The following is a 23123-nucleotide window of genomic DNA, read 5'->3' on the forward strand; positions in this document are numbered from 1 at the left end:
TCCAACACCCTAACCACCAGTTCTTCTGCTTTGTGATCTGTACTCCTCCAGCACTTATCTCTAATTGTGTGAACTATTCACACCAACAGGACAAAATCAAGTCCCAGCTTTTTCGCAGAGGTGAAAGAAAAGAGAAGATGCCCCCACTCCTGTGGTTGGCCTATAACTCCATTGTGGCCTCTCTCTAGGCCTACTTCTTACATGTTCACTGAATTTCCCAGTGCAGGGAAACATGTAGCCATTGACATCCTGTAAAATCTTGAGTATAATACACGCTTGTATACCGGTAATATGCACACAAAGTACTATGTACTGTATAATATGCACCCACCAGATTACATCATGATGATGATCTGATGATCAGTGAGACTGACCAATGAGTCATTAATGAGATAATTTATCAGGTTGAAGGCTGTTAAATATAAAATAACTATTGTAAAATGAAAGGATCGTATAAGTAACAAGTTTATGCCACTGACAATATAGTGAATCCGATCAATAATCAGTGATCAGATAGTAATTAGTTATGTAATACAATTTAAAAATAATAAAATATTTGTTTGTATTAATCTTTTTTTCTGTTTTAACCTTATGAACTGGATGACCCCCCCCCCTCTCTCTTACTGATGGGAGCAACGGATCAGGATGTAGACTATATGACCAAAAGTATGTTGGCCCCAAATTATCAAGTTTTGGGATTTCAGCTACACTCACCACAAACAGGTATATAATCAAGCACATAGACATGCCAATGTGATTGTGGCACTGTAGGGGTTAACGGTAGGCAATTGCGCAAGTAGGCAAGTAGTGAGCATAAGCCAGTTTGCACTTGGCTATAATACTCACTCCCCCTTTCAGGGTTCTTGGGAAAAAAGTTTAAATTGTGTGTATGCTTGAGATTTTATGACATTTCACTGCAACTTGCATTTTATCAAATTCACCCCTAAATGTTGCCATAGATTATTCACGTGAATGGCCTAATTTTAAGATTAACGTAAAATAATTAAGAATTTAGGGTAATTGTTTATGTTTGTAAAACTCTATCTTCCACGGTTTCTGCTGTTACTTGTCCTGCTTATCTGTGGATTCCATTTTTTACACATTTAGAATATTAGATCTTAACCTTTGGCAACACAGACACTTATCAGGCACTTATTTGCTCCAGTGATGAGTCCCAGCCAAAACTGTTAGCGTGCCCAGGAAACCGCTCTGGGGGCTAGAAGAAGGCACCTCAGGCTGCCGGCTTCCTCTGCTTTAGGGCCAGAGGACCAAGCTTTACCCGGCCACAGGTATTCACTTGATCTTAGCCAAATGTACCCCTTAATCACAATGTCAAACCATGTGTGAGGTGAATGAGCTGACCCACATCTTCGAACATTTTAACTTTTAGAGAGCCCAACATGCAGTTGAAATTGGCCTTTGTCTAATAGAGACCCCCTACGCTACCCAATTGGAGAAAAGAAAATCACAGGAAAAACAGCCCAAAAAGTCTTACCCCCACATTAGTTATTCCTCTGTGTCTGTGTTTAGACAACCTTCACCCTCGCGCTTTTACAGTACTAACATTCTTATCTTCCTCATCCAGCCTCACCCTACAGGTTACCTGTCCCTGCCATAAAGTGTGGGTAATAAAGTGTTTTATCACATAGAAAATGTGTGTGGAAACTTCATACCATAAACAGTATATATTTCTAAGTGATTACCAAAATGGAGTCAACCATAAAACTACCAAAAGCTTGTTTCTGAGATAAGGCTTTCTATGTAATCGTTAAAGTTAATTATGTTGCCGCTCACCCTCCCAAAGGGCCAATTCCCTATACATGGTGTCCCATCCGTCTGGAACCATAGGAGAAAAGCCATCAGATTACAAAATCGGTTCAAAATGTCCGCAGATGTGTAGCATGTACAGGTGAAGACGATTCCTCCAGGTTCTAGGTTCTATGGTTCCAGACTTAAAATATGGTCTAAGACATGATATTAAAGGTCTATTAGAGAGCCCCAAATGAATTATGCATTAGCAGTAACAAAATGAAATGTTTGGAATGCTAAAATAAGACAGTGTTCCCTTTGCATCGTGAGGTAATCGGTTGTGGTGCGAAGAAAGTTGCCAGTGTTGGGGCAGCGGTGGGAACTGGCTCGCCAATATTCCCCTTCTAGGGCTGCGATCCCTATATCAGGATACAGCCCTTTTCCTCCAAGGCAGAAGTCTAAGGAAGAAATACCGTGGATAGAGCTGCTTGATTTGGTGGGTTGTTAACCCTTTCCCTCCTGGACATGAATTACTCGGCTCCTCCGTTAGAGTCACGGTTTGTGAGTGGAACTATATCTTATTTTTCATTCCATATAGTGATATTATATATCACACTATTAGGTATATAGGTCTTGAGCCTTTATATATTCGCCTGCAGATGAAAATTGTTCTGTGAACGCCGATGATTTACTAATTTACTACTTTGGTCGGATATAATATTGTTCACATTTATTAGTGGCTTTATATTTGTTTGTTGGAGCTTCCGCGACTGAATTCTTTTTTTCTGTTTTTAGTTTTTCCAAACAATGTCCTCTTCTTCAGCTATGAACGTTTATTGTGGTACATTTTTCATTCATATATATTTGTGTTTATCACATATTCGCGTATTTGGTGACTCTCTGGATTTTGCCCGGTGACTCCGGGAGCAACGCCGCTTCTCGGGGTGCTGACACGCGCCACTCCCACTGACATCAGCGGGGCCGCTGGAAACATCAGCTGGTGGTCCTGGTCGCATCCTGCCAGGGCGGGGATCTGGGTACCCCCTAAAAGTACCCAGGTATGCATTTTGGGTGGGTGTAGCAGCCAAACTGCATAGCCCACCCCCCACATCAGTGCAATCCTAATTACCTAAAAATAATACAGATGTAGCAGCTGCATAATGCGGTAGACATTTTACAATGAATAAGCTCACACACACTACAAGGTGTAAACTACAACTCCCAACACCCTCACACAACATTCAATGCCCTCAACAAATCTCAGAGGGTGTAGTCACTGTAGCACTGAACTACAGCTCCCCAGAAAGCCACAGACTCTAAGGGATGGCTAAGCATCATGGGATTTGCAGTTCCAAGGCCTGCTCCAGGAATGACCAAGGGCCTGTACTACATAGAAATTCCTCGGTGTAATATCCGCGCTGAAAAATAGCCCCGCCCCCCGAAGCGTGCAGCCCTGGGCGGGGCGTTCACACATAGTGCATACGTCAGGGGTTACCGCCCGGCCACAGAGCTCTCAGGTCTCACTGCAGTAATGGCTTATCCAGGGCATCCCGGGGCAGGATACTACCAGGCAGGGGTAGGTACTTACACCTTGGCGTGAGCACTAGTATAGGTCGGGGTATCTATGGGTGAAATCCGGGGTGGTCTCTGCTGGGAAGTGAACATGTCCCGGGGCGGTTGGGTATTTAGTATTACATGAATCTTACACAGTTTCCTGATTGCGCGTCTAAAGGAGAATTATTGCGCCGTCAGTGTGCGTTGCGCCTGCACTGCTGCAGGGTGGGGACTGGGGAAGCACCGTGGGAGAGGGTAATGCTTCCAGTCCCTGGGGTACCTTCTGGGTTTGGCTTCCCGGCACAAACACTCTGTAATCCGGTCAGTCATCTCAGTAAGAATCAGTGTATCAATTACACTTTATTAGGGGCTGCTGAAAGGGAATCATCCCCAGGCCTGTGCGCTTTACTGGGACCCCTTCTAACTGCTCTTCCATCCAAAGCAATATACTCCATACTCGCATATGAATTTACATAGACTCATTTAATCTCTGAGTTGTACATCGCCATGGAATATGTTGGCGCTGTATTAAAGAATAGTAGCCACTCTTATGTGAGATTCTCACCTTCCATGCCCTCTCTATCAGGTTAGTTACAGGAATGTGATTTCTGCTACTGGTTATTAACCCAGGAATGTGTATAACTTATAATCACAGCTGGTGACCCTTTAAGGGTGGTACTCCCCTGGCACATTCTTCTGTTGCTTTATCCTCATCAAATAATGAAGTGATCAAAAAATTAAAATTGTTAGGAACCGATCCTCAGTAGTCTAGTGTGTGTATATGTGTGTATGTATATGTGTATATGTATATGTATATGTGTATATGTATATGTGTGTGTATATATATATATGTGTATATATATATATAATATATATATATATATATATATATATTAAACATTGCTTAACAAATACCTTAACACCTGTGGAAAAGCATTTGCATTCATTCAAATATCAGGGTGAAAACTGGATGATCTTGCACTTGTACGGATCTACGTGACAACTAAAGTAATATGGAGTCCTCAGTTGATATGTTTAAGCTATATGCATAAGCTTTCAAAAACTCAGTGGTCTCTTTTTCATTGTAGATGTATGATGGGGAGGGGGGGTTATTGAAAATTGTTCCACCTTATTTTCATCAATGTATCGCTTAAAGAACAAGAAACACCGGAACTTTTCTCAAGCATAAATTCATTTTGCTCCAACAAACTGCCATCGTCAGTCATGTGATGTTCTGCGTGAGTTTTCCTGTTGAAGAACCACACTGAGTCGATACTTTACGGCAATGCTAATGAAGTCCTTCCACCATAGACTTTCATTAGTCAGAGCGTCCCAACTGTGTGATTAAGATTGAGCCATTCTGTTGTTTACTAGTATGATAAGGAATCAGAGTGTTTGTCTAGTAGATTAGGCTGATTTAATCTGATGCTAGTTATGGTGCGAGTTCCCCTTTTATGTAGGATGTTTAGTAGGTAGGATAACTTTAGGTAATATTTATTTTCTTTTAATGTAAAGTAACTCGCAAAAGGGCTGTCGGTGGTGTGGGATTCCGAATGCTATATACTTAACGGCCGTGTATTTACAGCGTTGCCAAGCATTGTTATTTTGGGATTATTACTCTGGTTTTTGGGCGTGACACGGGTTCAGCTTCCGTTACGTTGCTCTGAGGTTAAATGATTCTCGTTGCGAAGCCAACTCGTCAGTAGGATCTGCCTGACGCACGGCACCCAAGCGACAAGCTTTGGAAACTATACTCCTGGATTCAGAACAATGGCTGCTTCGATACCGGTATAGTCCTTTTCACACAGTAGCTGTAGGTTTGGGTATTATTGGTCCGCATCGGTATGGTTTCTTTTCTAATGCTTGGCATAGTCATTCACTAGGGTGGGGGCTGGTGTACAGGACACTGTTTAGCTGATCAGTTCCTTTTGGATGTATTCACTATACTAAGTGTTTACAGGAGAGTAACAAGGGCTGAGCTGGTCCATGGTCAGTGGATAGTTCTGGGTGTCAAAGCCCCCGTCAACTCTCCTTGCAAAATGAAATGCTTGAATTTTGGTATCAGGCGGTTCAAATGTTCGATACCTTTGTTCCATTCTGGACACATCGAGACTGCCCAATCAATAAAAGGGTCTTAGGGAAAATTAAAATTGCACCTTTTTGGTTTAGTTCTAAGAATATATGAATTTAACGCTTACGTTTTTTTCTTTTTGATGAATTCAAGTACTTATTGTGAATAAAACCGTGCAACATGCTTTGTGAAAAGAGTCACTGCCGTGACATTTAGAGTCTTTATTGTGTCTTGTGTTTCTGGGCGAGCACAGACTTGCTAAACTGGCCTGGGCTGGAAGTACTTTTCAGACCCACGTATATACGACACGATCTATACTCTGCTGCTCCCTATATAGGTATTTAAGACGTACAGAACAGAAAATGCACACTGCATAAAATGGTACGAGTGCAGAGAGAGGAATATTCAATAGATCTCCTCGTATCTTCAGGTTTCAACACTTTTTTTTTTTTACTCCATCAGTACAGTACATGATGACCTCATAGTGTTCTTCAAGAGCTCTCACACGTCTGCACATTTTTAATCCCTCCCCCCCGACCAGAGCTGTACTACCGCAGCCCAGCAGATTTCAACTTGAGCCTTGAATCAATAGTCTGCGCAAAGCCGCCTGAAACGCGGTTGTTACAGTAATGTCACCGGCAGACTATTGAATCATGCAGCGTTCCTTACCAGGTCAGCGCAGACGGCAGGCATACTCCATGATGCCTTCTGCTGTATGCCGGACGGGTTGCCGAACCTTAGTGTTTTCTGTAATGGCCATTAATATTTTACTATAAAAGTAACAAAATGTTGCAGAACTTTGTAATAGCTTTATAGTAGGATTAACGGTATTTTGTAATGACAAGCTTTTATGAGTCTTCGCTTTATCAAAGTCAAAAGCATTTCTGACTTGATAAGAGAGGCTCCTGAAAGGTTGTCATTACAAAATACGGTTAATCCAATAAAAAAGGTATTACAAGATTGTGCAACATTTTATTACTTTGCATCTACAGTTATATATAACACAGCTACTCCTTACTACATTACCATAAAAATAGCTACAAATAATGCAACAAATCTTACCTTTTACAAGTCAAATCTTACTTTGCAATGTAAAGGGTAGGTAGACCATTATATTTATTCAAGGGTCTCTGTGTGGGCAAGTTTCCCGTGTGTTTCTCACATTCTCAGAGATGGCTATGTGCAAATTAACCACCTGGCACTATAAAGATGTTGTTGTAAATATTCACTTAACTACATTTTGGTTTTTTTATTTCGGTAGTATGGCGGTGCTCCAGGTGGCGCTCCTTTTCCTGGCCAACACCAAGATCCCATGTATGGATACTTTGCTGCAGTTGCAGGACAGGTGAGTTGAATGCATAGGAGCGTATAGTTTATGGGAATTTATACGGTGACTATGGTACATTCTGGGAGAGTAAGTGCCAGGGTTAGGGAACAAATCAAGACGGTGAGACAGAAGCGGGTCCCGACAGGCTAATAGTCACGGCGGGTGGCAAATCTTGGGAGAAGGTAGGCAGCAGCCAACAACAAATCCAAGAGCCAGGAACCAGGGGAAACATAGAATTTGATGTTTGATTAGAACTAGAGGAAGGGACCGCCAACAACGCAAATGAAAACTAAGCAAAAAGCTCTGAATTTCTGTGTGAATTTAGCTGGTTCTTTCCCCACTCTCTCACACTCATTAGCTTACTGAATGTCTCCCTACTTTCTCTCCTGACCACTTCCGGGTCCCATGCAGCTTCACTTCTTGCATCTTCTGTCTTTCTTCGTCTGCTGTTTCTTGTGACTTCTCCGTGGACATGGTCTTCTGGTGAGAGGTTGTCCTTTTGCGGAAGCTTGGCAGGAGGCTATGTCCACAGAGAAAGAAGACACAAGTAACAGCAAACCTATGCAGCAAGGAAAACAGGGGCATGGAAGCAGTTGGCGGTGAAGGTAGGGAGCCCTTGTGAGGACGTTTGAAAGACCATGAGAGACTGAATGAGGTGACAACAAAGTTTGTTCACTAAATGTAAAGTGCCCTCTGGTTTTCGTACAAGCCGAAAGGGCAGGAAACAAAATTTGTCCGAAAATGAATGCACCAAAAAAAAACACAAACTTGTCCAAATAGTTTTATGGTCTGTTTGCACAAGTCTAATAAGAACCATTTGGCCCGTCGAGTCTACCTGTTTTTCCTGGTGTAAATGCATATGTAAAACCCTCTCTGTATTGGCCTTTACCTCTTCTGCTTTTCTACCTTTTTCATTTATCTACCAACCTCTAAGTAAAGTGAAACGTCTTTAAATTATATTTAAGGGAAGGTAGACAAAGCGTGGGTCAGCGAGGAGAAAAGTTGCTGACTGTAGAGGTAGAACCACCAGGGCTGTGAGTTGCTATCAGTTTTTATAGTGTGTTAAAACCCTGTGGAATTCATTAAGCCTCTCCTGTGCGTGACACCAGGTTTCTGTCCTTGCGTATGGTTGTATATAATGTTGCTTACCTGTATGCACTGCAACCAGTCACAACTTGTATCAAACCATTTAATTATTGACAGTAGCTGCAGTATATTCAGTGTTTTGTATTGTGCTCCTCATAAACTTATTTATTTTTTTCCCTCTTCCGTTAAAGGACGGTCAGATTGACGCTGAAGAGCTTCAGAGGTGTCTAACCCAATCGGGCTTCTCTGGAGGATATAAACGTATGTGACTTGAAGTTTAAACACTGCACACCTTCTTTTTACAGAGCACCTGTCATTAAAATAAATATCTAAGTGCCGTTCTGTAGGGGACAAAATGTTAACTATACGGTTTCCTAGCAACTTTGCTTGTAAACATATAGGTATAAAGGTATCCTAGCTGAAAGATGTCAGCTCTCAAACCTTTAACTTTTTTCTTTCTTCCACTTGATGCATCATTGGTTTTCAATACATCATAACAATTTGTTTGACCTATGTTATATTCTAATCAATAGAGCATAGAAGGTCACAAGAATCTGTGTAAAGATTAGCCGTTAAACTAACACTGCTATCTGTAAACAGCTTTGTAGACCAAAAAAAAACATGCAAGGCATATATTCTACTCTAGGAACATAAAGCCAATGCTAACCGCTGTGAGATTACTACGAGCAATAACCACTTCATATCCTGCAACACAATAGAATGGCACTGGGGTATCTGTATTATAATAGAATGGCACTGGGGTATCTATTATAAGTTAACAAAGTGCTTATTGACAATTTTACTTTGTTTAACTTGCAGCATTCAACCTGGAAACATGCAGGCTCATGATCTCTATGCTGGATGTATCCCTTTTTCTATTAGAATGAGTTTTAATACTCCATCTGCATCACATGGCATGTGTTTGGTAATCAAATCAAAGTTGTGCATAGGAGCTTGATTATTACATGTATGTGAGCTCTTGAGAACAGGACAGTGTTCTCATACAGCCCCAACTCTATCAGTACTTCACTATGCATTCTTTATCTGGCTGAACAATAAGAAACTCTGTTACATGTAGAAGCTGCAGACGCTCAGCGTCCGGAAAGCTCTTGCATTGAAACTAGTGGTAGAGCTTTCTGTGCATGCGTATCGTGCATGTGCATCCAGTCACCACCAGCCTGCTCCACTGCCATCTTGCATAAACTGGGGGCTCATTAGACCCCCTGGAACGTTTATGCAAGATGGCGGTGGAGCAGGCTGGTGGTGACTGGATGCAAATGCGTCCGGGTGTTCTGAATGCATCTCCTGCAAATCAAACTGCTTGGGATGGTGAAATTGAGCAAATACATAGGAGGGAGGGGATGGGGGGGGGACATAAAAAAGTACACTAAAACAGGGCTCGACAAATCCCAGACGCCAGGTCGCCATGGCGACAGAGAATTTTGTCCTGGCGCCTAGGTGTTTGTCAGCCTGTTACATTAACAAAAAATTGCAGACAGCACAGCCACTCCGAGCCTGCCCCCAAGCCTGTGATCACTCCCACGGAGTGATTCTGTAGGCTGAAAACGCGGTTGCAGGAAAACCAGCAATCGCGTTTTCAGCACAGGCAGCTTCTCAGGGAAGGGGGTGATGTGTTGATTGGGTCCCCACACAAGTGTGGGGACCTGACACAACATTCCCCTGCTGCCTGATTGCTCCATGAGAGCGACAGTGCAGCATTAACCTCCGTTTTGTACGGGGTCTGCTCTGCTGATGGTGATCTGCTTGGAAGCTTCCAGGGAGACCAGCAACAGCAAAAACGAGCCCCCACAAGCCCTTTGATGACTCCTGTAGGCATGGAAGCCTACAGCAGTCATCAAAGAGACTCCCCCTGCAATGGCTGGTCTGTAGACCAGCAATTGCGTCCCAGCTTCCAGAGGCAGCTTCAGGGACAGGGGGAGAGGAGAGGGTTCTTTGTCCAGGGTGCTTCCAGGTCAAATGCTGTGATTTTAGTAAGTGGGCTGATGATCAGATCACTCCTAACCAACTGTTAGTTTAAAAAAAATAAACCTGGCTCCTAACTTGTTTAGCTGGCTTCTAGATTCACAACAAATTTGTCAAGCCCTGCACTAAAATTAATATAATATAATATATATATATATTATATAATATATAATATAATATAATTTTATATATTTATTTATGGTATAGTGTAGGATTTATTATGAACTGATCCATTTCAAGTATCCTGGAACCGGTGGAAACTATGTACAATGGTCGAGGTATTACAAGATAATTTTGTAAGCGGCTCTGTGTATTTTTCCTTAACTTTTATTTTTAGCGAGATATGTCTGGAAAGATGGGCTTTAATGAATTTAAAGAGCTTGGGGCTGTACTCAATGGCTGGAAACAACACTTTATTAGCTTTGATGCTGACAGGAGTGGTTCCATCGATGGAATGGAGTTGCATAGGGCCATGGCCACCATGGGTAAGGGTTTTGAACTGTTGATGTTATACTGTTAGTTTAAGCATGATTTCTGTGGTTAAATAAGTTTATATTTCCTTTACCAAGCTTGAAAAATAGATACAATTTAAGGATGTATTTTATAAATCATAAGCGTAACACCGTTTTGTGCCTTGATTAACTCCGTGGTGCTATAACATGGGCATTTTGACAGCTTGAATAAAGGGACTGCATCATGTAAAAAATAATCCTGTTTTTGTTTAGTTAATTGGACACTATCTTTCTTTATCCATTGATGTCTTTAGGCTTTAATTTGAGTCCCCAGGCCTTGAATAACATCGCAAAGAGATACAGCACCGGTGGGAGAATCACATTTGATGATTACATTGCATGTTGTGTCAAAATGAGATCGCTGACAGGTATGTGACGGAAAGGATATTTATCTTATTTTTGTAAGCAATAAGTCATTTTAGGCTTGCTGTGAATAAACACCATTATGGCACAAGAGGTGTTATGTATAATAAAACTGATGCAATCATCATAGCAACCAGTGAAATGACCCTGCTGATTGCCCCACTTCTGTTTTTTTTTGTTTTTTTTTGCATCAAAAGTGTCCTTTCCAAATAACACTCAACATGTCTTTATGTACAGTTTCCTTAACCGCTTCTTTACCGAGTGTGCCAGCTGGCTGGTCGAACTATAGGCACCCCGTAAGCACTGTGAGGGGGGGTTTACCCCCAGATGACGTAGTAGCTTTCCTTGCTCTGAGCCTCACAAGGTTTTCAGACCTCTAGGAAGTCTTTTCTGTTGCAATAGGATAGACAGACGTTATGGTTTCTGCACACTGCGCTGAGAGCTGAAGCTAGCACTGCGCACACCACTACTGAAGACATGACATTCTATGCTATCAGAGCTTAATGTTTAGGAACACCTACGTATTGATGATGGTATAGGGCGTCGTGAGGGGTGGAAAGGGTTAAAGCAATCTACTGCAAACTAAGTGGAAAAATACATAAAAAGCTATTTCCCTGTGGAAAATATAGACATATCTGTTAATACGTATAGCATTTGCAAAATAAAACAAAGTTCATAGGAATAGCTAAGTGATGCAAAATGTGGTTATGGTTTTTTTTTCTCATCATTTTGATTCATGTTGGGTTTTTTAAAACATTTTCATGTAAAAAATGTTCTTGCAGATGCGTTCCGAAGAAGGGATCATGCCCACCAGGGCATAGTTAACTTCCAGTATGATGATGTGAGTACAATTTTATTTATTTTTATTTAGATTTTATTTTTTTGATGCTACCTAGTTTCAGATGCATAAGCGGTATCAGGAAAGAGACTACTTTGTTTGCCATGTTTCACCTTCTCCCTAAGTGCAGTTACTTACATCCTATCTTGCAAGGCTGCCAGGACCTGCTGCTTTAACAAATAGGATTGGGGAAGATAATCTGGCAAAAGAGATGTTCCCAGTAAGATGAATATCTTAATGGATGATTATCCTGGCAGTAGAAAAAATGTAATGCAGGTCAAGAATCACTATGGTGCAGCTAAACCATAAAAAAATGATTATCTAGTAGTTTGCTCTGTTGCTACTGAAGAGTTTTTGCAGTATTTTTAGTTACTTGTTTTTTTAACTCTTGCCCAGTATAGGTTTGGGTGTTAACGGTGCCTTTTGGGTGATCCAATGTGTAATAACATGAATGTATTGGGGTTAATGCAAATGACTCCTGTAATAAGTTTTGATTAAAGAGGTTGGGGTAACTCGGTAGTTCTGGATTAGATGTATGTAATTTTTTTTTCTTTTTTATTCTAGTTCATTCAATGTGTCATGAGTATCTAAACTCTGCTGGAAAAATGTGAAGAGCAGATGACATTTGCCTATTTACCCTTTTGTACCATTCCTGAAATGCAAATGTCTATTTGTAACCACTCATGTTAAATGTTTGTATTTTTTTATTTTATTAAAATGTGATGCGTACTAAACTGCTAATCCAGTGTGTGGTTTTTTTTTTACCCTCACTATTTTGAGTACTTGGAGCTAACACAGGAATACCCCACATTTTTTTGTTATGTTGACAGTTTTTCTTGTTCAAAACACCGATCTGTGACATTCCCCAGATTGTTTACAAACCCATCTTATTTGAATACACTGCGGTAAGGCATCTTAACTTTCTTACTTAAAGTCCGCAGGATCATTCCTCTCCCTCCTCCTGTTCATTGGTTTAGGCAGCCGTTATAAGCGCAGGGTGAGAGGGTAACTTTTGGCTGTTTCTGCCACAGACTGACCCTGATCTCAGCTTCCAGAAGAGGAAATCGTAACCAAATATCTATAACAGTCACACTATTTAACAAAAAGCACAGGCAGCAGGTAGTGTTAATACATTGATTTATTTGTGCTAAAAGCTGGGACAGCAACAGGTCCCCTTCAACTTGGATTTCCTTACTATTTTATTCATAAATTAGAGCTCTCTTTTCATTGTTACCATATTTCTTGCCCATGTTTAATGCACGCTGTGACGGCCCAGGAGTTAATAGGCGCCGTCTGTAGTAATTACGGTTTGATTTCTGTATGTCCCAGTATACGTGGTGATTATTGGTTATGCTTTGTTCTCCCTCACGTCCTATCCTCAGACTTTTAACCCCTCATAGCCTGGACACCATCAACCTGACCACAGCACTCTTTCCTGGAGATAACCCACAGGAGGTGGGATACAGACAAGGGGTGGTTCGGAGAGGGAGCATCCTGCAGAGTCCCGCTTGCTGGGGCTGCCAGAATGGAGATTGGCCTGAGATATTAAAGTTTCCAATGGACAATCCTGGTAGTGGGGGTGCAGCAGGTACAATGGTAACTGGAATCGTTCCTGATACCCCTCTTTTGTGCACACTCTACAGCACTTCTGGGGATTCCTTTTGGAGGCAGTAGGTTATCCTGATAGACTTGTTAGCAGACATTTTCCTAAGGACATTTAGTGATACCATATTTTCATGACAAGGTAGGGCATTAAAATATTTAAACTTGAAAGATTTTTCCTGTGATTTTTTTTTTGTACAATACAGTGATTTGTACAGTGTGCACATTGATTTGGGCCAATGGCAACCAGTATGGCTGCAGGCACAGGATTGCCGAATCTGCCCCTCCCCGATAATTTGTATCTGCACCCCCTCCACCCCTTGATGGGCTGAATAGTCAACAGTACACACTTCACTCTAATGTAGGGCTAGCAAATTCCTCTTTACAGAAAGCTCTTAGTGGGCCATACTTTTTCTCTTGGGGGGGGAGTATGTTGGGAACAAGCCATTTTTTCCTCCAACACCCCTCAATAAAATTAGTGCCCAGGATGTTTTGATCAGAGCAGTGGGATAACCCTATGGTAGGGAGAGCCTGTTTGTAGCCAGATAATGTGGTTTTGTTTCCAAAGTTATATTGTGTAAAAATGTTACCCTGGATGTTATGTAATGCAAAGCATGGCTCGAAAGGGAGGGATTTCTGGGACCACCATGTTCAGCAGAAGGCACAGGATCAGTGCATCTTATTTTAGAAGCTGGCTAGAGGGAAACAGGGTGATATTTATTCATCAGCTGCTGGGGTACTTTCACAAGACTAGCCTGATTCACCTGAGCTGTCCTACAAAGATGGCATTTGCCTCATCCTCGATATTGTGGTGTGCTGCTGTTACTACACTACAAATTTTAAAAACTACATAAGTTCAAAGCTTTGGGATTTTTTTTTTCTTTATTTCTTAAATTTTCTCCCTCCCTAACATTAAAACTCCTCTACACCATACCATGAATGCTTACTTTTCTATAAGTACTACTTTGTCATCGCAGCCACTGTTTAGGGGACGTACATTCTATAGGCGCAAATCAGTTAAAAAGGTGTCATACCTAAACGTTGGGTTTAAAAGTGTACTGATCCACGTATTGGGACGTATACAGACCTTGTTTGTAGGATCTGCATCATTCTGCTTTAGTAGTTTGGTTCTAACTGCCTTTGCAAAGCTAAAGAGACGGATTTTTATCTTTTCTAAGGTAAGATAATCATTTATCCAAAACATCAATACTAAAACAAATGTAACTTTCCATTTAAGTACAAAGTTGTCTCAAAAAACTAAACACAAAAAAAGTAGTAATGTTTATTATAAAACCACTGCTAAAAGTGTAACATGGTCAGAATTGTGTTCAAATACATGCAAATTCTACATTATCTGTAAGAATTAGCTTTGTGTTTCGGTAAAAACGTAAAGTTCTGAGGCACGGGTCCCAGAAGCTTTTCACTGGAAGGGGGAAAAAAAATGAGTTAGAAATCAACACAGTTCGAAAAGGGCAAGTTCTGTTCCAACATATATTTCAAGAAAAGACAAGTTAAAAATAAAAAAGCAAAGTAGGAAATATATTTTCATTCCATGAAAATTCCAGCAACGCTAACACACACAGGATGTGTTCAGCTGAAGGCTCGCCAAAAGAAAATGTGTAAATGTTTACCGATGAAAGGAGAAGAATGGTTAAAAAAAACAAAAAATCCAGAAATCATGATTACCTGATCTTGATCCAATCAGATACATTTTGGCTTGCCATTAGTGTCTCCATGTAGTCTCTACCTATATAGTACGGAGGGCGTTCATTGATTTTTTGAGGTATGTGTTCCAATAAACCAACTGGAATGTACCTACAATCATGTCAGAAAGGGAGTAAAAGGAAAAAAAAAAATTAGAAAAGACCCTAAAGGACACTAAATCTGTATTGTGCTTCATGAAAATGTTGTTGCAGAATTAAGATTAGGAAAATTCTGTCTGTAGCAGCTAACGGGTTATATTACCATGACAGCAGTTTAGACAGCACTGCAGCCAGCATTACAAGCAGTATCTATGATCTTCCAGCACGCTTGTCCCAGTCAAAAGTAGCACTTCTGTTTATTTTGGTTTTTTTTGGAAATATTTACAGCTGTACGCACGAAAGTGTGATTTTTTTTTTTAATCTTCACTCACACATCAATGAAAGCTGTTCTAAAACTAGATCTTAAACTCTGTTTTGCACATCTAATAAAAATCTATTTTACAATGTTCTGCAATAGGCTTAAAAAATGCCTTTCAATACTGAATCCCACTGTACCTGCAGAGGAAGGACAGCCACTCCAGCATAAACCTTCTTGTTTTCTCCACTCCCTGGGAATCGGACCCCCAGTGCTCCAGACCATAGTTCGTAAAATCTTGGAGAATATCAAATCTTTCTGAAGAGGATATATCCCAGTGTCGCTGCTCTTTAATCTCGGTAAAGAGCCAGGGTTTCACAAGTGCCCCTCTGAAATTAGATACAGCTGATTAGGAGTTTATTTAGCCATGTGAAACAAGCACGCTACGGTTCTGGAACCAGGCCAACTAGACCTAACAAAAACCGATAAATTGGATGGCGGCAAACATTGAGGGCTCTATCTAGTAATTCCAAAAAGTGCCAGCTATGAACTACCAACCATGCCTTCATTAGTCCAGAACCTGGTAGTGCAAGTCCCAAGATATACTATAAGACTGATTACTTTAAAATGTTTACTTTTATTAACTTATTATACAGCTATTTTGTTCAAGATGTTCCGTAAGGATATATTATAGCCAGTCACGTCCTATTGAGTCCATTCCATTATGACAAAGTGGATCCTACTGAATTATGAAGTTACTTTTCAACTGAATTCCTCATTACACTATTACATTTAGATAGAACGGCAATACACATTAATGAAAAGAGAAACATCTTAAAAGGACTATAATCTATATTCTAAAGGCTAGCAATATCTTGTGCTTTAATTGTTTACCTTGCCAGCATTACACCTGAAACACCAGTCTGCAGAGCACGATTTGAGTCTTCGTAAGAAAAGATGTCTCCATTCCCTGTTGAACAAAACATATGTTGTGTAAAAGTCTGAAAGGGTTTTCCATAGGGCATACTCCAGCCTTTTTTAATTAAAGTTTATAAGCTATTTTTCACTTGTCAGACTAGAAATGTCAGGTTACAACGACAGAACTAAAAACTAAATAAAAACAAAAAACGAGAAAAGAAAAAAGCATTGTGTTTTTAAAATCCATTTCTGGCTGGTTATGTCATCTTAATGAGAACTATACAGAATAACCTGTGCACCCAAGTTATAATGCATTATATGAAAGATTTACTTAATGAACAGAAGGCTTACTAGAGTACTTTTTGAGGAAGGTACACTCAACAGATTATCAGTTATACATACCAAAGAACGGAAGTGGGTCTGCTATTTTAGCACAGGAATTAATATACTCCCAGTCTGCAAGCTTGGTGTATCGTTGCTCTCTCGATCTTCCATGAAGCTAGAAAAGGAAAGCAGAAAAGATAACCAAACTTCATTGAAAGCTGCTATAACACGTTCACTGTAACACAAGCCTTGTTCTTAATAGATTAAAAAATGGCACTGCTCACTGTGACAAAGATATTTTCACTTGACATAGTATAAATACTCACAGTAACCAATGATACACCCCATTCTCTAAGTTTTGGAATAAGTTTGTGGGCAAGATTGTGGTTTTCATGAACACCCGTCCTGATCTTCACAGTCAGTGGAACATCAAGCACCTACGCAAAGTCAAACATACACACAAAAATCAGATTTGGCCAGAGCAAGGAAAATGTTATCTTGATTAACAAGCAAGACCTTTACAAGAAAAAAAGTTATTTAGCATCACACGTATGACAAAAACCTTAAGTAAACATGTATTAGCAGTGTAACATGTAGTTTTGCAACCACTTTGTTTTAATGATTGTAATACCAGGATGCTCTTCAATGCACATTCATCTGGCACCAACGTGGAGTGTGAGATCTTTGCATGTCAACAATTAAAATGTCCTTGCATATAATTGATATGCAGGTTGCAACTGGAACCAGAAGAAAAAAACAATTTGGTTCCAGATCACATTACTAGTGCTAGGGAAAACAACTCTCATACTTACCGATTTCATTCCTTTTATAATCTGTTCAAATTTGTTAGTTCTATTCATTAGCCCACAGCCACCTCCCTATAAGAAAGTGAAAAGATTGACTGTAAACTTCAATTTGTAAAAGTGGAACAATGGTAGACAAGAGATTCATGTAATGCCTAGGAACATTTCTGTTTTATTGCCAATGATCCTATTCACTGTAAACACTCCAGCAAGCATGTGGAAACAGTCATAAAAGAAATGACATCTCTTTGAATTCTATGGTTTTACACATCAGGACATAATATATCCTACTTGACAGCATAACATGCCATCTAACGGACAGAAACAAGCTGGGCACAGGGATGCACAGAGACTTCAGTTCTTCCAAAAAAGAACTTGCATAAAATAAAAACCATTACTTCTGAACACACTTATCGAGCATACTAATCTATGGACAGAATCTCAGAGGAGAGAACACCTACCTTATTATACACCAGGTCTATTGGGCATCCAACGTTGACATCCACAAAGTCAACCTCAATGTGTTTGTTGATGAGCTCAGCACATTTGGTCATAGTGTCAGGAAAAGCACCTTCTAACTAAGAGAAACAAAATATCAACCATTCAACAGATTGAAGTGGGAGCAACCTAATTCACAAGGTCCTTATTCCAGGTTTGCTCACTACTGAGCGTATTGTATGTATATGTTATCTATGTATCTATATTACACACATTGACCATTGTTTACTGGAGCTGGCCACCATGGGATTACAGATAAACTGACCACTGTAGAGAGGTAGGCACTGTATTTGTCACCAAGCATTTCACCAGCAGATATGTCCTGAACAAAAATTCCATAAAAAGTGAAATTGCTATTTAAATAAGCAGAACTATTTGCATTTGCTCTGTGGTTCAAGATGGATCATGGAAACTCGCATAAAAAGCTAGTATTGTTAGCTAAGGAAGTTGTAATATTATAATCAGCACAAACCAATATGAAGTGATAGAAATATGTATTAAGTGTGAGCTATACTTTCATGTACAGACTTTACCAAGTCAGAGGTCTTAAAATCACCTTTAGGCGAAAGGACAGCTGTTGCTTTACCTATGTCAGACATTCACAAGTTTTCAATGTGTGGTGTACGCTTGATTCTACACCTACATTGTGTAAACTAGAAATAGGTTGTTTTGTAATGCCACTACAAACCTGTACACCGAATAGATCCTCAGTATGATGCCGCCTTAACAGTGCCCATTCAGACGGCTGTCCCTGCAAAATATTTGTGCACACAGCCATCTCTCCGCATGTGATATCTGCCCCATAACGTTTACATATTCTCCTGAAAGGCAGATTGCCACACTAGAAAAAGAAAAAACAAAAACAAAAAGTATTAGGGAGTTATTCCTTATGAAAACAAATATGAAATGCATTTTGAATAAATACAAATTATGTATTCATAGTATCTGGCTTTAACAAGGAGTTGTGGATCAGCCACACGCACACAGATCATAATGCAGCTGGCAAACATACATAGAACTCTGACATTCCCATTAGCACTGAATATTACACTTTTAGGAGGTGCAGCCAGTTGGCACATACATACATATGAAGAGGATTTAAGCAGAACACTTAATTCTAAGAATGTCTCATTCATAGTAGTAAATATGAATCCTTATTGACTTCAATACTAGTTATATATCTATCTATCAATAATCAAAATACAAAGATGTTCACTAGGGCAGAACACGCAAGAGTGATTGGAAATATAATTTCTATTTGTATCAGTGTCATTCATCAGCACCAGTCTAGCCTACTGATTAAAGCTAAATTTTCCACAGTTCAAAATAAAGGTATTGCTTAAAAAGTCTTGTAACTAAGCTAACAGTCCTCAAAAAAAACGCACCTATGTTCTAAACAGCAGTAGTGAATAAAAACACACATTCACTGTACAAACATCACAGGAAGTTGAGACGTTCTCCTACTTAAATACATTTGTGAACTGAAGTTCATTTATTGGGAATTACCGTTGTTAATGGCGCAAGATACAGCTTGTTTCTGAAATCAATCTGCAGGGATGGAAACAAAACACATTATTTCCCCCAAACACCACCTTGTGTATAGCTTTATAAGAAAACCAAACTGAAACATGCACTTTTTTATTATTAAAGTATTTGCAAATTACCTGACATAAAATTTTACAGTCATTGGTTACACAAAATCTTTAACTCTTTAAAGGGAAGTTCCACAAATGACACGTTAAGGCACACGACAGCCAAGTGTACCCTTTAAACATTTTTTTGGATACATAGCCTATATGCATTTGATTTATTTCTTCACCTCCGGCTAACCGCAGAACAGGAGGTGCATTCAGCATAGTAAAGTGCACTTTTTAACCAGTAAATGAAGCATATTATAGTTCTTACTAAATGCACTGTTCATTGGTGGAGCCGAATGGGACATTAAACTGCACCTTTACAAAAAGAAAATTCAACATGACTCTTATAACACACATTGTGCATGATTTACCATAATGTTCCCTTAAATAAATACACTAACATGTTTTTAGGTGGATATTATATAATGTTGGCTTTTACTAGTCAGGAATGCAATGGTATACTTACAGTTTTCTTCTCAGAAGGTCTGAGCTTTATAATATCTTCATCTGTCAACGGTCCAACTGTGACCTTTGCCATCTCTTTTTGAGCATTCGTTGAAGTTGTAGTTGAATCTTCCTTAATTGTGTCTCCCTCACCAGAAACCTTGCACACATCGGCTTCATCTAATGCAGATGCTTTCACACATTCCACTGGAGCCACGCTCAATTCTGTTCCAACGCCTAACTTTCCACCCGTAGTGTCGGACTTTTTGGATTTGTTCATGTTCTTCAAATATTCTACCGACTTTTCAAATAAAACTTTTTTTTTCCGTAACTGAAACTGTAAATCTTTGTCCAAATTGTTCTTTACTAAAGCAATCCCTTCATGCTTTTTCACAAGATCTTCATTGATCATGTTCTTGAAACCTTCTGCCAAGTGTGATTTTGCAAAACGGCAGACGACGCCATAGGAACATTTCCCAAATGTCTCAAATAAGTGACACTTTGGCCCAATATCTGCTGGCTTTTCTGCCATATATTTCTCAATATCATGTGAAAATCTGCACTTATCGCCATAGGGACAATTTTTTTCTTTTCCCTAGGAGAGATCAACCAACAGATGTAACAGGCAAAAATAAACCAAACATTTTGGTTAAATAAATGGTTATGTACATTGATCACAACATTATTCAGGGAACTGTTTATGTTATTAGAAGGCAAAAACATAGCACAGGGTGTTATAAAGCTTCTTATACTTTTTTCGCAATATTTTCTATTATGTTAGGCTCATTGAACAGCCCCTTCCAAAATGACGAGCATTAATATAAAGATATTCCCTTATATGTTGCAATGAAGGCTTTTCACTAGACGCTGGCACATTGCTGCTGGGTTTTGCTTCCACTTGCCACACAAGTATTAGCGAGGTATAGCACCAATGTAGAGTGATCAGGCCTTCTTCACAAAGAACTATTTATTCCAAAGGTTGCTCTATGGAGCTTTGGTCAGGGTGAAGGCCAGTCAGGTTTATATGCAAATTTAAGCAAATAATTTCTGTAAGTACCTTGCGCAGGGAAAAAAAAAAGGAAAGGGCCTTTCCCAAATTGCTGCAACAAAGTTCAAAGCTCAGACTCACGCGTTATGAATGCTGTAGCATTACGAGGAGCCTTCACTGGAACTAAAAGGCAGCAGCCTTCTCTTGCAATCTGCTAAGTCCATGCATTGTATAATGGACTGAGAGACAGTAAGGCATGTTTTAACACTCCAGAGAACATATTTCGACTGCTGCAGAGTACAACCGCGTTAAGCTTTACACCACTTGAGCAGATGTCAGCCACCATGATTTTAGGCCTGCGTGTGGCCGCTTGGGCACAGAGATAGGTAATGAGTGCTCCAACTGACGACACTCCACCCAACAGCCCTGTTCTATGAATATGTATAACCTTCAACTTCTCAGCTAAGCTACAGTTGATCTTAGATGCTTCCACATAATGAGAGTAACTTAGATGACCAGAGCAGTCACCCTACTGCCAATGTTCCCACAGGTCTGCGCTTGACTTTATACACCTGTAAGCAATAGGTGTGGCTACAAATAGCCAAATTCACTAATTGGGAGTGTCAAAATACTCTCCTAACCTATGGTTGTAACATTTCTGGCTTTTCTGCATCTATTCCACAGAAAGGTTATTATATATGGCCAGAGGCCTCTTATGTGACTCTACAGCTTGTTCTTTAATTTACAGGAAAAAAAAATGAATCGCTATAGAAATACAGCAAGTGTGAGACAGGATCTACTTGCACTCCTCATACCTGTAGTAGAGTAGAACACAACTTAGTCTGCTCCAATTGTGAAAGTTTCATGTGAGGACGACTCTTGTTCTGCCCTCTAGCTCTTTTCTTTTCTTGTACATTCGCTGCACTATTTTGCTCCTCATTTGTGCTGCTGGTATCAGTGAGCTTAATCCGTTTTGCTTCAGGTTCTTTTGGGCCATCAGCAGTTTCCCCATTACTATCCAAACTCTCTTGCTCTGTGGTTCCTGCTTTGCCATCTCCATCAATGAAAGCATGAAATTGTTCTTTGGTGGTTAAAAACCTTAAAAGCAAAAACAGCAAAACTACTTAAAACCAACCAATAATACAACAAACATTGGTAATTACCAATGGAACTTTACCATAACCTATAAAAACCTGTAGCGGGGTAGAATATTTCACAAGGGTAAGGATTTCCTATATGTATTTTTTCATTCTAAATTGTCTGCTATATAAGACAACCAGCACAGGCAAGTTCAGCCACGGTGAGAATGAATAATGATCTTCCACAAAAGACTAACAAATAAAAAAAAGACATTTACAGTCACTGCAAGAGGCTCATACTTACTGGGGCTTAATGGCTGCAACACCACGATCAAAGTTTTTAGGCAGAGATTTGATTTCGCCATTTTCACTATTTTGATCGTTTCCTTCCGCCATCCTAGAAAATGAAATCATTAAAGCATAAATATTAATCACATCAAATTTCTGGTATATCATTTTCTAGTCAGTATATGAACAGAATACACAAATAATTAAGCAATACAACCATAGTCAATTAAAAGTTTGGGAAAATGCTCAATGTACAGTTTGGTTTAGATTCCATATTTCAATTTAAAAAGAGTTTGAAATACATAACCCTATCTTAATGTTTTCAGGCAGCTGTATATCAATCATTTGTGTGGGTTCTCGCTGTTACCTTAGCCCAGTCAAATAGACAAGTTATCCGACTCCTTATATCGCTTGTGACAGAACAAGTATAACCCTGCTGAACACTGACTAATGAAAGTCTAAGAGGAATTCATTAGTATCCATAAAGTGTCAGTAAAGCGCAGGGTTAGAGCAGGGAAAGTCACCCAAAATATTACATGACTGAAAACAATGAGAGATTCCAGCTCTACAGATAAAGAGTTTATTGCAACAAAATAAAATCAGCCTGTCTTCAATGCTAAACTACACTATAGTACATAGAAACAAATTATTGGGAGTTACTCCCTGAGGGAGGGAAACTGGGTCACACTCCACCAAGTGTGACTTCCCAGTAGCTCTTCCTAAGGAGAACCAGAAGTCCACCAACATGTGCCAAGTGTCATCTGGCAAACCCGGCGCTATTTCGTTTCTTATTGAATCCCCTGCTGGAGCAGTGACCCTGCTTCACGTTTCCTAACCATGTGATGATGTAAGCGTTTAATAACTCAGCATAACACATACACGCTATCTATGCGGTCTATGGGGCTCTGTCACACAGCACACCGCTATCTCCACTCGGCACGCTGCGCACGGAAGAGGAAGTGGAAAGCGAGTAACCTCATTTACATGCTCCTACCACTACC

The 23123-nt window shown here is 39.9% G+C and overlaps 2 protein-coding genes across 4 annotated transcripts; one reads left to right on the top strand and one right to left on the bottom strand.

The window, feature by feature from the left end:
- The first annotated feature begins 3201 nt into the window (after positions 1–3201).
- On the top strand, positions 3202–12217 carry SRI (sorcin). 2 transcript variants are annotated; one of them, XM_053466147.1, is made up of 8 exons: positions 3202–3325; positions 6636–6719; positions 7979–8048; positions 8607–8650; positions 10108–10255; positions 10537–10650; positions 11428–11486; positions 12048–12217. In XM_053466147.1, the coding sequence occupies exons 1-8, from the start codon at positions 3281–3283 to the stop codon at positions 12072–12074; spliced, it is 591 nt and encodes a 196-aa protein (XP_053322122.1). In that variant the 5' UTR covers positions 3202–3280; the 3' UTR covers positions 12075–12217. The 2 variants fall into 2 exon arrangements, with proteins under 2 accessions (XP_053322122.1, XP_053322123.1); XM_053466148.1 differs by lacking the exon at positions 3202–3325 and adding an exon at positions 5014–5091.
- A 2136-nt stretch (positions 12218–14353) lies between these two features.
- DUS3L (dihydrouridine synthase 3 like) lies at positions 14354–23072 on the bottom strand. Of its 2 annotated transcripts, XM_053468068.1 has the most exons (14): positions 23002–23072; positions 22139–22231; positions 21571–21853; positions 19790–20362; positions 19193–19234; positions 18375–18527; positions 17650–17766; positions 17198–17263; positions 16712–16822; positions 16464–16560; positions 16038–16113; positions 15344–15532; positions 14772–14900; positions 14354–14508 (listed from the first exon to the last, which is right to left on the bottom strand). In XM_053468068.1, exons 2-14 carry the CDS (start codon positions 22228–22230, stop codon positions 14436–14438), a joined length of 2001 nt encoding a protein of 666 aa, XP_053324043.1. In that variant the 5' UTR covers position 22231; positions 23002–23072; the 3' UTR covers positions 14354–14435. The 2 variants fall into 2 exon arrangements, with proteins under 2 accessions (XP_053324043.1, XP_053324042.1); XM_053468067.1 differs by lacking the exon at positions 23002–23072 and having other exon boundaries at positions 22139–22248.
- Positions 23073–23123: the final 51 nt, after the last annotated feature.

The sequence above is a fragment of the Spea bombifrons genome, chromosome 5 (genome assembly GCF_027358695.1).
Source record: "Spea bombifrons isolate aSpeBom1 chromosome 5, aSpeBom1.2.pri, whole genome shotgun sequence".
Classification (NCBI taxonomy): domain Eukaryota; kingdom Metazoa; phylum Chordata; class Amphibia; order Anura; family Pelobatidae; genus Spea; species Spea bombifrons.

Bases quoted from the DNA above. Each gene is read 5' to 3' on its own strand.
- SRI (XM_053466147.1), top strand. From the start codon at position 3,281: ATGGCTTATCCAGGGCATCCCGGGGCAGGATACTACCAGGCAGGG. The intron at 10,651-11,427 runs GTATGTGACGGA...ATGTTCTTGCAG, and splicing joins CAAAATGAGATCGCTGACAG to ATGCGTTCCGAAGAAGGGAT. The intron at 11,487-12,047 runs GTGAGTACAATT...TTTTTATTCTAG, and splicing joins TTAACTTCCAGTATGATGAT to TTCATTCAATGTGTCATGAG.
- DUS3L (XM_053468067.1), bottom strand. From the start codon at position 22,248: ATGATTTCATTTTCTAGGATGGCGGAAGGAAACGATCAAAATAGTGAA. The intron at 18,528-19,192 runs GTAATTCCCAAT...TTCTTTTTCTAG, and splicing joins ATCTTGCGCCATTAACAACG to TGTGGCAATCTGCCTTTCAG. The intron at 17,767-18,374 runs GTTTGTAGTGGC...TGTTTCTCTTAG, and splicing joins AGGATCTATTCGGTGTACAG to TTAGAAGGTGCTTTTCCTGA.